The sequence below is a fragment of the Glycine max genome, chromosome 8, assembly GCF_000004515.6.
Source record: "Glycine max cultivar Williams 82 chromosome 8, Glycine_max_v4.0, whole genome shotgun sequence".
Taxonomy (NCBI): Eukaryota; Viridiplantae; Streptophyta; class Magnoliopsida; order Fabales; family Fabaceae; genus Glycine; species Glycine max.
Window position 1 is genome coordinate 43851511 of NC_038244.2, and position 16245 is coordinate 43867755.

The 16245-nt window shown below is 32.3% G+C and overlaps 1 protein-coding gene across 1 annotated transcript; it reads right to left on the bottom strand.

The window, feature by feature from the left end:
- Positions 1-276: 276 nt before the first annotated feature.
- LOC100776443 (ABC transporter C family member 3) lies at positions 277-6994 on the bottom strand. The gene is made up of 10 exons (XM_003530741.4): positions 4337-6994; positions 4058-4144; positions 2942-3571; positions 2582-2746; positions 2202-2496; positions 1882-2096; positions 1367-1672; positions 1184-1247; positions 603-842; positions 277-512 (listed from the first exon to the last, which is right to left on the bottom strand). The coding sequence occupies exons 1-10, from the start codon at positions 6704-6706 to the stop codon at positions 394-396; spliced, it is 4491 nt and encodes a 1496-aa protein (XP_003530789.1). The 5' UTR covers positions 6707-6994; the 3' UTR covers positions 277-393.
- Between the last annotated feature and the right edge of the window lie 9251 nt (positions 6995-16245).

Below are 16245 nucleotides of genomic sequence, written 5' to 3' on the forward strand. Positions count from 1 at the left end.
ATATTTTTCTATGATAAAGTTTTCTGTAACTAGCCTTCACGAGAACACAGGCTAAATTCTTTCTTGAACAATCTTAAGAGTAAATCTTCAGTGTTTTAGCATTATAAAATTAGTTTTCCTAAATATTGGTCAATTTGCAGAATACACCTACTTCTTTAATCTTAAGTTAAGCCATTTAGTATTACTGATAAAAATAAATGAGCACTGATAAAAAAAACTAAGCCATTACATTAAGTTTATTATTTTGTTAGACTAGCCATTAAGTTTTTCTAGTTGTTATTTAAAGAGTACGATAGTATGATATTCTATTAAATGAGAACAAGACACAGTGATTATCATTGTAATTTCACCAACTTGATGCCATTTAACCAAAAAAAAAAATTTAAAAAACCCTTATTTTAGTTGGTCAAAACTGGAATTGGACCTTGTCGTATACTCTGCAACAAGTTGAGCAAAAGAAGATAACTTGTCTTCTAGCAACCTTGTTGGGGAATCATACTCCTCAATAAGTCCTGCATCAATGTCCAATAACATCATATATAAAAGTACATTAAAGAATTTGAAGTTCAAAGAAGAATTGTAATATAACAGCCTATTCTCACCTTGATTAAGTAGTAGAACCATATCACTATCAATGACAGAAGTTATTCTATGTGCAATGGTAATGACTGTGCAATTAAAGAAATGTTGCCTTAGAGTTTGCTGAATCAAATTATCTGTAGCTGTGTCAACAGATGCAGTAGCTTCATCAAGCACCAAGACCTTACTCTTCTTAAGCAACACCCTACCAAGACAGACCAATTGCCTTTGCCCCATACTCCAATTCTCTCCATTCTCACAAACTGCAGCATCCATTTTGAAATTAGATTCACTCCTAGAATATATATATATATATATATATATATATATATATATATATATATATATATGTATGTATGTATATGTATAACTTAAAAATAAACACTATGCATTGCATTGTCAGTGTAAAGATTTTTAGACTAGTTAATTAGAAAACACTTCAAATATGACTTTAAAAGTAGTTATTACAAAAGTAAACAATCTTACCATACAATACAAATTGACAATCTATTATTGGATGATAGTGTAAAAAACTTTTACGCTATCCATGTATTTAAATTAAGTTCATATATATTTATGTTCAACAAGTTTAAGAAAATCAAACCTGCAGACTCTAGTTTTCCTTCTTTCCTTCTAACTTCATCTCCAAGTTGACACTTATCAAGGGCCTACATAAAAGAATGCCAATGAGTGAAGGAACTACTAATATGAGGAACAACCACAAGTGCAATGTTTTGGATTGGATAAAACCTAGTCTCTCTTCGTGTGACAAATAAAACCAACCCACCTCCCAAATTTGTTCATCTGTGTACTCTTCCAATGGGTCTAGATTACTTCTCACTGTGCCTTCAAACATAGTTGGATCCTGAGGAATAATGCTCAGTCTAGACCTCAAATCACGCAGTCCAATGGAAGAGATGTTGACACCATCAATCATAATTCTCCCAACAGTAGGCTCAACGATTCGGAAAAGTGTTTGTATGAGAGTTGATTTACCACTTCCTGTTCTCCCGACAATTCCAGTTTTCAGTCCTCCATGAAATGTGCATGCAAGGCTGTGCAACACAAATGGCATATGTGGAGCATAACGTACCTTCATGCATCATTATAAACGTAGCACAAAAGTCAAGCACTAGACTAATAGCTATGCCATGAGTCCATGACAAATATTGCATACAAGTCAAATTTTGTTCAGAAGCTAACTTCAAACCATAGAGGATAAAGCACCTAAGCTCAAGTTTTGTAAATCAACAACAAAATGAAAGGATAATAAAATGCAAACATATTAAGAACTCCAATTACCTGCAAGTTGTGGATATCAATTCTGCCACATGATGGCCAAGAATCATGTGGTCGGTTTTCCTCTACAACAAGAGGAGGCTCACTAGGAATGGAAGTATACTGAAGTATTCTTTCTACTGATATAATTTTGGTCTCTATGTTGCAAAGTTCCCATATCATCCATGATTGTACAATGTTCAGATTAAGGCCATAGATTACAGCTAAACCAGCAACACCTTCAAAACAAGAAAGAGAAAGGTTGTGGGATTATGTTCTAATGCCCCATTATAAATTGACACACTTTTGACTGGTAAACAAGATACTGGATTTGAGTTTTGTACCTGAATCTATGAATCCCTGTGGAATAGATATCAAGAATATCAAACAAAAGGAAAATGTGATAGAAGACAACATATCTAATCGGAAGCACAACCATTCCATAGCACCAGCATTGTTGAACTTGGGGCGAGAATATCCATCCATTAGTTTCATAATTGTTTGCTGAAATCTTGGTACTTGATCAAAGCTCCTGATGATTGATGCACCTGATATTGTTTCAGCAAAGTGTTGGATGACAGGAGCTTTGCATACCCCAACTAAACGGGATAGCTCCCGAGCCGATGGTAAATAATATTGCTGCAGAAGTTTAAGTTTGTAAGATGTCAACTCATAACATGATAAATAAATTTGGCAAATGATAGCATGGTGCCAAATAAATTACCTGATACCAAATGCTAATTGCTGTGATAGGAACGAAGACAATGAAAACCTGCCATGCTACTTGAGACATCACCACTATAATTCCAAGAAGATGTACCACAGAAGAAGCAAGTGATCCAGCTTGAAAAGGAATGTCTATATCCACTGCACTTTGGTCAGTCGAAGCCTGCAATAAGCATATAATTGATTTCATTTTAAGAAAATTCTTCCTATAAAAATTGAAAAGTGAAAACAACTAACAAAATTAATGTGACTATTAATGAACTAATAAATTGTATGAAAAAAATATTTAAGATTCGTGTATCCTTCTCAAAATCAGAACAAAAGAAATAGATAATGTGGTATCCACAGTTCCACATACCCTATTAAGGATTCTTCCACTTGGAGTGGCATCAAAAAATGACATTGGAGCGCGAAAAATGCAGAAATGCATGTTGTTGAAGAGTAGAGTAGCTGTCTTATAACCAGCTGTGGCAACAAGTGTTGCTCTAGCAAGGACACAAACAGAACTTCCTATGGCCAAAGCTACATAGACAACTATAAGCATGCTTCCTCCAACAGAAGGCTCAACATCAGTTGAGATAGGAGTTACCAAAGCCATCCAATAGTTGCTTCCAATTTGAAGAAGTTGGAACAAAATTTCAGCCAACAATATGAGTGGTACAAGTGCTCCTCCATATGCTGCTATTATATATTTCCAATAAACTGAAAACCCAACCTTACCTTTCTCTCTTTCTTCTTCTTGAACAAGCTGACCTTTTAGATGTGATTTGTCATCTTCTCCACCATTTTGCACATCTTTCTTTACTTCTTTTTCTTCAACAGCATGAGAAAGAGAGACACTTATTTTAGCAGATACTGTCCCTCCATCTAATGAATCAAGTGCAAACAAAGCTTCTTTATGAGCACCAACAAGTTCCATAAAATCAGTGCCCGAGATGAGCAGATCATTATATTTTCCACATTGAGTAATATTCCCATCTTTCATGACCTAACAAGGCATAATTAGATATGAATGGTATGAAGAAAACAAACAAACACTTTTGAATTAATAAAAGACTTAAATATGTTTTTGATCTCTAATAAATATCTAACTTTTGATTTTGCTTCCTAATAATTTTTTATTTTGTGTTGCGTCCTTAATAAAGCAACAATTTTGTTTTTGGTGCTTGATACTTTTTTTTTAGTCCCTGGTAAATTAGCGAATTTTATGTTTGCTCTCTGATAAAAAAATTTACATTTGCTATTAGTTAGGACAAAAATAGAATTTGCTAATTTATTGGAGAGAAAACACAAAATTCATTAATTTATCAATGACTAAAAAAAATATCAAAGACTAAAAACAAAATTATTGTTTTATTAGGGACTCAACCCAAAGTAAAAATTTATTAAAGGACAAATGCAGAAATCGAGTATTTATTAGGAATCAAAAACATATTTAAGTCTTAATAAAAACACAACTCTGAAAATTGTTTACCAAGATAAGGTCAGCCGCAGGTAAGAACTCTACTTGGTGAGTGACATAAACCACTGTCTTTGAACTTAAAAAGCCTAGTGAGCATTCCTGCCATACACAAAACATGAAAAGGTTCATTTACTGAAATACTGAAGATATGATGGTTATGGTCATCAGAAGAACCACATTTTTCACAAATGTTTGAGAAAGTTTGTAGTTAGTAATACATAGAAAGAATCTTAGTAGATTGACAGCACAGTCTATATTGCAAATTATAAGAAGGAACCGAAAATGAGTTACCTTAAAAAGATGAGATCCTGTATGAGCATCCACAGCACTAAACACATCATCAAATAGATATATATCAGCATCATGGTATAGAGCACGAGCAATTTGTATTCTTTGCTTCTGTCCACCACTCAAATTTATCCCCCTCTCTCCTATAATAGTCTGATCTCCAAATGATAAAATATCTAGATCCTTCTTTAGGCAACAAGCTTCAAGGACCTTCTCATACCTTTCCCTTTCCATATCCTTGCCAAACAATATATTATCCTCTATGGTGCTACTTTGTATCCATGGTGACTGAGCTACATAGGCCTTTGTTCCACACACCTTTAGGATCCCTGATTTCTTTGGTACTTCTCCCAATATACAAGAAAGTAAAGTAGACTTGCCTGATCCAACAGTACCACAAACTGCAACCCTCATGCCATGAAAAACTCTTAGATTTATGTTTTGCAATGTTATATTAGGGGAAAATGAATCCCAAGAGAAATTCCCATCAACCACTTCAATTGCTATATCAGAACTACCCGGCGGAAGCTTCTTCACAACATCAGATAGCATCTCATCGAGACGAAGGAAAGATGCAATCCTGTCAAGAGAAACCTTAGTTTGTGCCATCATTGAAATTGTCTCTGGAAGATTATAAATGGGTTCTTGGAGAATCTGGAATGTTGCAAGTGTAGACAAGATCTTCCCTGCTTCAAGAGGAATCCCTATCAGCATACAAGTACCAAAAGTAACCACAGACACAATCGCTGGGGCACACCAAAATAAAAATATGATGATGGCTAAAGTGTATATAACTTTTTTTAACCAGCCTTGCTCAATCTTTCTGAGTTTAGTTATCTTAGACAAAAACTTCATTTCCCATCCTTGCAGTTTGAGAATCCTCATGTTCCTTAAAATCTCAGATGTTGCTTTCATTCTCTCATCTTTTGACTCCATCAACTTGTTGTGAAACTTCTCTTGGGTTGAACCCAAGGGAATGTTTGCCCACATTACAATGAGAATTGCAACAAATCCAGCAATTGTAGCAAGCCCAAGATTTTTATACAAAACCAGCAAGCCTACTAAAACCTGTAGGACTACTAACCACAGATCGTGTAGGTGACAACTGAATTCACCAACTCTTTCTGCATCCACACTCATGAAGTTGATTATTTCCCCTGTGGTCTGTCCTTGCTTTGATTGACATGAAAGGTTCAAAGCTTTGTTATATATGATTGTCACAAGCAGTGCTCGCATTCGTATTCCAACCTGCTGCAACCTAAAGAACCAGTGCCTCTTTGTCAGGCACTCCACAAGCTTTGCCACACAAAATGCAGACACCAAAACAAGGCCCTCTTTTTCAAATTGTCGTTTTCCATTAAGGTATTGAACAAAACCATCAATGAGATAGGGACCGACAAAAGTCGCCAATGTGTTCACCAATGCAAGGATAGCTGTGACAATAATCTCTGTCCAGGTTGAGAATACTAATGACTTCACTAACTCAAGTGTGGTCACTGTGTTACTTGCTCCACAACATGCCTTAAGCTTATCCCTAAAAGTTGGAAATGCTCCAACTAAACTGTCTCTTTTGTCGAGTTGGGGAACATCCTCAAGGTCCAAAGTCTTCTTCTTTCCAAGAGTAATCAGAGGACCAACCCAAGAGAAGGTAAGAATGCCAAAAATTCCAGCATTAGAGTAAGGGGTATCAGTGTCACCCCCCTTGGTCTCATTAATCCCAAACACATCATTATCATTTGAATCACCATTCAAAAGAGATTCTTGAAGAGTACTATTTCTCACTCCAGCCTCAAACTTTACAAAAAAACCCAAGTAACAGAAGAATAAACCCACACAAACAGAGGAAACATCAGAAACTAAGCACTGAATAGGCAAAGCAGCATGCTTTTCATAGAGAACAATGTTCACTATAAAGCAATAACCGGAAACAAAGAGGTAAAGGACGCACCAAGCTCTGAAGAAGAATGGCAATCTTCTTTCCCTTGAAATGAAGAGTTCCCCATGCAAAAAAGCACCACCAACCCCCCAAGCAACCGTTTTGAGCACCAAATCCAGAAGGGTCAGAAACTTTCCTAGTGACCAACCATTTTTATACCAACAAAAGTAATCAAACAAAAAGAGTAGAAGATTTATAGCAGAAACAACGAAAGAACAAAGAGGAATCCTTGCAAACAAGGTGTTATTATTGTTCTCTTTGGAGCGTTCTCTGGCTCCTACAGTGACTTTCTTCCACAGTAATGACACTAAAAGCGCCAATAACAACAGTAGATGAAGAACACCAGATAAGCCATGCACGAAAACCGGCTTCACCAAAAATGTCACAAAACTGCTGCCAAAGTGTCCTAGAGAGTAGAGTGATAAGACAAACGACATATTATATATAGTTGAACAGTTAAACTTTAATAGCAAGGAATTTGAGGCAAAGATTCTACGAAATGGGGTGGTATCAGAATGAAAATGAAGTTATGGTCAAAAGAATGAAAACAAGATATGAAAGATGTAAAGAGTGAAGGTGAACGAAAGAGCAAGACAACTAGAGAAAAATGGAGGCTATATTTTCCCGGCCGGGAAAAAAAAGGGTGAGAATGGAAAGTGACAGAGAGAAGAGAGGTTAGATAATCATCATAATGAGTGAAATGAATGAATGTCACAGTACATGAATGTCACAGTACCCGGTCTTTTTTCAACCCGTGCAACGCACTCTCTTAACTACTTTCAACCCGCGCAACGCACGGTTTCTTTTTTAATTATATATATATATATATATATATATATATATATATATATATATATATATATATATATATATATATATATATACTTATTTATATAAATAAAAAATAATTTTTAAATATTTAGTATTATTTTAAACATAATTATATTATAAATGAAAATTTTGATTAATTATATTTTTAATTGAGTAAATTTTATCTTAAAAATTAGATATATTAAAATGGTTAAAGTACTCATTTGGTCCTGATTCTTACTTTTATAATCTTTAAAGTGTCTTTTTAGTCTCTAAAGTTTACATTTCAATTCTCTTGTAGTCCCTGTGGTTTTTTTAGTCCCTATAGTTTCATGATTCTTAATTTTTTAGTCCCTATAGTTTTCAAATTACAAGGACTAAAAAAGAATTAAAATATAAACTATAGGGACTAAAAAGAACAATTTTAAACTATAGGGACTAAAGAGAATTAAAATGTAAACTATAGATTAAAAAGATCACTTTCAAATTATAGGGACTAAAAAAATAAAAATCATGAAATTATAGAGATCAAATGAGTAATTTAACCTATTAAAATTTACTGTAACTTTTGATTCATTCAAGTAATAATGATGATACAATATCTTTTGAAAAATAAATATACATAAATAAAATTATTCATTTTAAATATTTTTAGTTTTGAAATATATATATAAATATTAAAATTAAATTTTTTGTTAAATATTATATTTTTAATAAACACATGTTCTCTTTAAACTTATTAAGTCTTCTGAATTTTACTATAATTTATTTTCTCTCCAAGTAATAATATTAATACAATGAAACATAGAAGTTAAAGAATAATAAATATAAATTAATATATATATATATATATATAATGCATAATATTTATTTAAATTTGAGTGTATATTTATGATAAAAATTAAATATTTTTAAACGTGTTGAAATAGTATGAATTCTATTAAATAGATATGGTCATTAATTATTTTTAAAATTATAATTTTACTTATTTTGAATATATAATTTTGTGTAATATTTTTAAAGTTTTGAAGTTAGAATTAATTAATCTCAGTATGATATAATATAAATTGAATAATCCTGATTTAATAATAATTATTATTTATTTTCCCTTTGTTTTAGTTTTATTTTCATTGCTTACTAATTTTCAAAATTTATTTATAAAAATAATGATATGTTTCAAACTTTAAATATTATTATTTATATATTGATTAACTTATTAAAAATGTCACCAATTATTTTTATTTATTACTAATCTTTAATATGTTATTAGTTATTATATTCTAGGCAAAATTACATTTTTGGTCGTCCAATTTGTCTCCAATTTTGATTTTGGTCTCCCTTTAAAATTATTGACGAATTTTGTTCTCCTACTTTATCCAATCATGCAATCTTGGCCCCCCAATTCAGAATTGGACGTTGACTATTATAAAGGAATGTTGACTGTCACGTGTCACGTTCTTACTGAATGATAATTGTCATGTGTCATGTTTTGATTGGATGTCGAATCCACGGAAAATAAAATGTATTGTTGTTGTCCAATCAGAACATGACACGTGATAGTGATACGTGACCGTCAACATTACTTTGTAACCCTCAATGTTCAATTCTAAATGGGGACCAATATTATGTGATTGGATAGGATAGGAGGACAAAATTCGTCAATAATTTTAAATTTTAAAGAGGGACCAAAATCGAAATTGGAAACAAATTGGGAGAACAAAAATGTAATTTTACCTATATTCTATTGTTTCATTGTAATAATAATTATATTCCTACATATCTTAGCTATTTCAAATCAATAATATTTAATTGATAGTTATTATTCTTTATGGTCTAAATGTATATGGATATTAAGTTATAATGTCTTATGATTAACCTTTATAAATAAATGTTGCATTATTAATATTATTATTATTATTATTATTATTATTTATCAATTTAATTATTTAAATTATTTATTGTAAGTTTTAGCATATATTTCAAAACTAAAAATATTATTATTAAATTGATTGTATTAATGATAATTATTAAAAAATTTATAGTGATAACATGTATTTTAAAGAAAATAAATTAGTCAATTGATAGTTAAAAATTATCATTCATATCATTTGAAAATTGATTTGAATAAGAAAAAATAAAAATTTGTAATGGAATTATTCAAAATATGATTGATAAAAAAAATAAAAATCGTCACTGTAATAGAATCTCTTCATGTTGAACAAATATAATGTAAAAGTAAGATTTCTAATATAATAATTATAGAATAAAAAATATAAAACATATATAAAAACATAAATAATAATAATAATAATAATAATAATAATTAAAACTTATAATAACATAACACAAAATTGAAGAAGAATCAAAATATAAATATAAACAACACTTAAAATAAAAATTTAAACAGATAAAGTTTTATCAATTATGAATAGATATTCACCTTATACATTACTGATTTAAAAGAGTTAAATTCTCAAATTTGACTATGATCAATAAGACATTCAAGTATCTTTTTTATACATAAAAATAAAAATAAAGAATGAAAAAAATGATATATGATGAAAAAAGAAGAAGATAGAAAGCACCCTCAAAAGAAATTGGGAGGACATTTACAACCTTTTGACGTAGAGTTTACATACAAAATGAAACCATCAATTTGATAATGAAAGCTGAAAATGGTAATATAATTTTAATTATAATCAATAACTATTTATTTACAGGAAAATCCAATCTTAAAACTCTTTCATGTATATATAACGGTTTCCTATTAATCTTGTTTAATATGATTAAATAGTATTTTAATACATGTAACTGTTAAATTTTATTGGTATTCAATGTGTAATTTCAATGTGGAATTAAAATAATGTAAAATATAATTAATTTTTTTATCATTGAACAAAAAGTTGTTTTAGAAAACATAATTTAAAATTGAAAAATATTGTTAACTTTATCATATGATAAATTTTGTAACACATAGTTTTAAATATAGTTGTTTTTATATCAAAGTGAAGCCAATAGTATTTATTATTTAATTATTACATTTATAGTTTTTTAAAAATTATTTTATAAAATAAAATTTACAATAAAAATAATGTAAACATTGTTATATTTATATCAACTATTAGTCCTATCATTAATTTACGTTTATCTAATTAGTTCTAATTTAAATAATTAACATTTAATATAAATATTAATAATTTTTTTTTTTTTTATATATATATATATATCTAATTTTCATATTTTTTAATTTTCATATTATATTATTTTATAACTTTAAAGTAACTAATTATAAAAATAAATAAATTTGTGCATAGCTAGTAATATTAAACTAGTGTAAACTTTTACATTTAGTTTATTTATTAATTTTTCCTTCATATTAATTTAATGTGTAAAATTAAATATTATAAATAATTTAAATTATTTTTAATGTGAAAATTTTTGATTTTATTAAAATATATAAACAACTATTGATTAGTGCTACTGATATAGTGACACTGGAATGTTCTTCTTTTTTCACATAACTAATAACTCATTTTGTTGATGTGGCAGCATGATATGGAGAAGTCTCTCCTTTCACATTACTAATTTTACTAATGTGGCAATGTGATATTGAGAAATTTCTCCTTCCTTCAAATCACTAGTTTTGCTAACGTGGGAGCCTCATACTAAGAAATTCAATTTTCATATATTATAAATAGATATTTCCTCATCCACATTACTTCTAAATTTAATTCCCAAAATACATTTTTTTAAGTTAAGAAGTCGGGTTGGCCCAACTCGACTTCCCAACTCGATTTTTAAAAAAATATTATTTTATTAAATATAATTTTAATTTTTTTAAAATAATGAGCATTTTTTATTTAATAATTTATTAATAGTCTTGCAATAAATAAATAAAAAGGCAAAGTGATTAAAAAAATAAATTGATTAAAAATACAATGAATATATAGTTACCACATCTCAGTTCAATTTGGACAAAAATATTTCAAGTAATTGAATTATGCTAACACCTATAGTATGCCTTTATCGTTTTTCAACTCTGCTATTTCATATTCGATTAATTTTTCTGAATATTTTGTATGACCTATCTTTCAAAAGAACAATTGTATGACCAGTGAATTTTATAAGGGTAGGGGTGTTCACGGGTACGGGTCAGTCATAAATCTGAATTGACTCAAACCAATCCAAACAGTTTGGGTTGGATCATTTATGTATTTGGATCAAAATCGAACCGAATTAATCAAAACTGTTCATATACATGTTGGTGGGTTTAGATTTATAGATCTGATTAAAATCGAACTGAACCAATCAAAACTGATCAAATTTTTTAGAGTTGTTTGGTTTGACTTTAAACATTGCTAATAGTGGAACTCCAAGTGTTGAAACTGCAAGTGTTGGGACTACTAGTATTGGAACTTCTTAAATTATTACTTTCAGGTACATTATTATTTGTGTCACCTTTTCTCATATTTTTTTTGTCATGTTTATAGTATTAATGGATCATATTTTATTCATTTGTTTCAGCAAATCTGGTTATAACAAACCTGATTGTAGCAATTTTGGTTGCAACAAAGCTTATTATTAGAAATTAGTTTATAAGAAATAATTGTGATTCAGACTATTATAGTAAATCTCGTTGAAGAATATTTTGTTTTAATTTGTATTATTTTATTTTAGAATATTATGTTGATGATATTAAATGAATCAATTTTACTACTTTCAAACTTTAAATTTAAATTGTGAGTTGTCAATTCAATGGTAATTTTCTATAAATAATATAGACTTGACTAATTCACATAGACTTGTCAATTTCAAGTGTCTGCGTTTTAGTGAGTTATCATTTTTTGTTATTTTTTTTTTGTTAACATAAACTAAAATAAATGATTTATTTCATTACGTAAAGTAAGTAGTACAAACAACAACATAATGAAGTAGGCAATGCAAACTCATAATAACATAATGTTAAAGTACTGAACACCGACATAGCACACCACGAGAAAACCTCAAAGCATAAACAACTAACACACGGATCATCCCCAGATTAACAACCTCTCGTTAAGTGCATGATATGTTCATGCACACCTCTCATTCCAGTATGCTTGGGGCGCTACTTGCAGGATATATCACTCTGTTACAGGTTTGTTAAGATGTCATGAAATTTTTTTTCATTGAAGTTTATTATTATATGTTGTCATGTATTTTTAATAAATATTTTTGTAAAATATATTTAGTGTTGGATCTAGGAGCATTTTTCGTCTGTTGCTTCCGTTGTTCCTGGCGAGGATTACGACGAGAGGAGACCGCGTGCATGTCGATGGACCTCTGGTAAGGCATTGTCCGTTTTCACATATTGGAGGCGTCTGGATAGACTGACCCCTAACACAGTGTGCTGGATTCCGTACGGTGACCACCGTTCATTTAGAGAATCTGAGGTCATCTCATTATTTTCCAGCCATCTCAGATGGGGCCCCTTGATGGTCATTCACCGACCAGAGAGGGTTTACGACAGTTCGACTACATCTAGACTATTCCGCCACACTCTGCTGCGTCTTCGCTGTCTATTGCAGAAATTGATGATAGATGGATGCAGTTTGGTGAGTACATTGCACCTGTAAGGCAATTATGTGCAATGTCTGACCACTGTTCGTCAGATTACATGTATTGGTTTTACATGATCTTGCACCCATTCATGAGTCCGACACAGCCAAGGGATCCTCCTAGAGTACCGCCAGTTCAGCAACATGAAGAATTTGTTGAACCAAATATGTATCAGCAACCGATAGCGGCAGCGGCACCTAATAAGGCAGACATTGATGTGCATCATCTTCGACATGCAGTGGTAATAATTTTTTTTTGTTTTTTCTTTGTTGCTTTGTTTAGTATTTGATTACTAGCAATTGTTATGTTTGTTTTATTTCACTTGCTAGGATGACTTTGTAGCAATTGCTGATAGGTTGGACATGCTATTGAACCTGAGGATATTGACTGAAGGAACAAAAGTCTATACCGTTGTTGAAGAATGTGTGGGCATCGCAAGATGCTACATTGGCCAACCAATTGTAGGTCACAAATCAAAGCAAAGGTGGCGTACGAACGATCATTGAAGTTTTATTTTGGCTTTGTAAATTTTCGGTTTATAATTTTTGTATATTATTTATTTTGGATAGTTTATTTATTTTGTATATTTATTTATGGACAATGACACTTGCTTATTTATTTGGAATAATTATAATTTTGTGGATAATTTATTTATTTGGTTCATTTGGTTAATATTTAATTTTAATCATTATGTGATATAAATTGTTATGATTTGTTTATCCTTAATTAGCCTTTAATTTTGCGTTAAGAAATAAATTAATTGGTGCAACTAAAATAAATTATGCACGTATGATACATCGTTATCACAATTGACAACATATTGTGAAATGCATATGTATTAACATAAAGCGTGACACGACATTGTCACACTTGACAACACATTCTGATGGAAGATAAAGTGTGACACGACATTGTTGTAGTTGACAACACAAACAAAAATCATCTGTGTAACATCCTAGAAATTTCTACCCGGAGTTTTCGGAAACGATGTATTTTGAATGATTATATATATATAAGTATTATTCAGTGTATATGCACATATGTTCTTGGTAGAAATAGGAGTAGTGGGGGCAAGATACGCGGGTTAGGCTAATTAAGGAAGAGAAATCCATAACTGGGAGGTTATGGGTTAATTCTTAAGTAATTAGTCTAAAAATCATCGTTTTGCGTGCGACTTAAAATTTAACGAAACCAACCTCTGAACCACGCTCGGGGTTCTATTCTGAGCGTTTTGATATATATATTGCTTGCTTTCGAAAACTGGCCCCGACGGACGCAGAGAAACGCGAGAAACTGGAACCAGAGAAACGACACGCAAACCGAGGCAGGATTTTTAGCATTTCAAAAGTCAGATTTTCCTCACTTTTGTGACTGAGTATGGGTCACAGTCAAAAAGAGAAAGTGGGCCCTTCTTGCTCCACTCAAATGGAGACATGTGGCATTGCTTAAATAAAATAATAGAAAAAGAGAAAAAAAAACCTTTTATTTAAAACCAAAAAGCTTTTCTCTCTCTTCACTCAGCCCCCACACTTTTTTCAAACAGCTCTCTCTCTCCCTCACGTTGCCATTTTCTTCTCCCTCATTCTCCATTGAAGCTCCAAGCAAAGCTTCAACCTTTGGCCATCATTTCTGCCCCAAATCGTGAAAGGAGGACGTTTTTGGAGTCGTGAAGTGCGTGGCTACGAGTGGGACTTCGAAATTTCAGGTTTGGGTGGACTTCTTTCTCTCTTAAATTTCGTGGGTATGGGGTTTTGGGAGATATGATGAGTAGTCTTGCTAGTTTTCTGCTTCATGATAATTATTTGTGAAGAAACTTGTTGAAAACTTGTTGAAATTGCCATGTTTGGATGAGTTAGACATACCCATTCTGTTTAGGGTTTTTGTGATGATGTTTGTGATGTTTATATGCTGAAGTTGCTCATGGAAAACTATTAGAGATGAAAGGTAGAGTTAACCTAGGGTTGGAAAGTGAGAATGTGGTGTTATGAGTGGAAAAAGAGTGAGGCTTTGAGGGTTGGAAGGTTAAGTCTGAATTCTATGGTAAATGGAGGTTAAAATGAGTTAATCCTAGCTTGAAATGTCATTTGGGACATGTGAGAAAGGTTAGGCTGAGCTAGAGAGAAAAACAAATGACCAAAGTGAACCAAGAGCCATTTCTAGGGCAAAATTGGGTGTTGAAGAGTCAAATTTTGAGTTGCTGGAATTTTGGGTGTAAATCCAGTTTGAACAAGTCTAAATTGATGGTATAGACTTGTGTGAGGTGAGAGTTTGCTTCAAGTTTGTTCCATTCTAAATTTCACTTCTCAAACCTAGAAAACCCATTGAATTGAGGGGTGTTGGACACCTAGATTCTGTGTTGCTGTGCTGTAAGGCTTGATTTTGGTTTAGACATGATTGATACATGATTTGGGACTTGTAGGATTTGATTTGGGCAAGATTGGATGAGGGGAAGTGTGATTTTCTAAATCTGCACTTATGCAGAATTTTGCTGTCAAAATAGGTGCAGCAGGATTTTGGCTTTGTGCAGAAAAATGCTTGTGTGTGATTGGCTGTGGAAAGAGTAGTACAGAATGAGTTCTGGATGTTTGCTAGTAGATCCCAACGGTCACAATGTAGGCTTATGTACTATAGACTTCCAGTAAAATTTTGGAGTCGATCCAACGGTTAACGAATTGGATCGAAGGAATTGTTACTGGGGTCTTTAAGTGAGAAAAGCTGTGATTTGGTTGGTGTTTTGGCAGAGTTTTCTGCCTTTGCTTGGCTGTGATAGCTTGTGCAGTTTGAATGTTGTTTTGCTTGGATGTTGTGGAAGCTTGGGAGGATTGATGGGGATCCGGTGTTGAGAGAAACGAGGATATGGGCTACATGGGAGTACGTGAACTCAGTTGGAGGTGGGCAACAGGGGATGGTGAGTTTATGCGCGCATTGTGGATGTGGAAAACTTGTTGTGCACCATCGCCCGACCGCCACCTAGTACCACATGTGATGGGTACCCCATAATCCTACAAGCTTGAGATGAGGAAGTGTTGAAGGGTGAAACTTCCTGCTTTTATTGTTGACCACAAAGTGGTACCTGGAGATATGTCGCGGGGGTCAGGAGACCTTGGGGACGTCAGGTGGGGTGCTATTGCCCAAAACCAAGCTTGACCAATCCCGACCCACCCCGGGCATAGTCGGTCAGTGAGAACCTGTGATGTACCTAAACAGGCGAGCTCCTGGCAGTCAACAGATAAAAGGAACAAAGACCACGAAGCGAGGAGGCTTGTGGTGGCTGGCCAGCTGTGAATTTTGTGTGATATGTGGATTATGGCCTCTGGTAATCGATTACCAAGGGTGGGTAATCGATTACAAGGCTTAAAAATGAAGACAGGAGGCTAAGATAGTCTCTGGTAATCGATTACCAAGGGGTGTAATCGATTACCAGGCTTGAAAACGAAGTCAGGAAACTAAGGGAGCCTCTGGTAATCGATTACCAGCCTGTGTAATCGATTACACAGAGGGATGGGTCACTGGTAATCGATTACCAGGTATGTGTAATCGATTACACAGTGCATTTTTGCATATTTCA

What these genes read in the sequence shown, in the direction of transcription:
- LOC100776443 (XM_003530741.4), bottom strand. Translation starts at nt 6,706, where the DNA reads ATGTCGTTTGTCTTATCACTCTACTCTCTAGGACACTTTGGCAGCAGT. An exon ending in CAATTAGCATTTGGTATCAG is followed by an intron (nt 2,497 to 2,581) that starts GTAATTTATTTG and finishes AAACTTCTGCAG; the next exon opens with CAATATTATTTACCATCGGC. An exon ending in AGGAAAACTAGAGTCTGCAG is followed by an intron (nt 843 to 1,183) that starts GTTTGATTTTCT and finishes TGGATGCTGCAG; the next exon opens with TTTGTGAGAATGGAGAGAAT.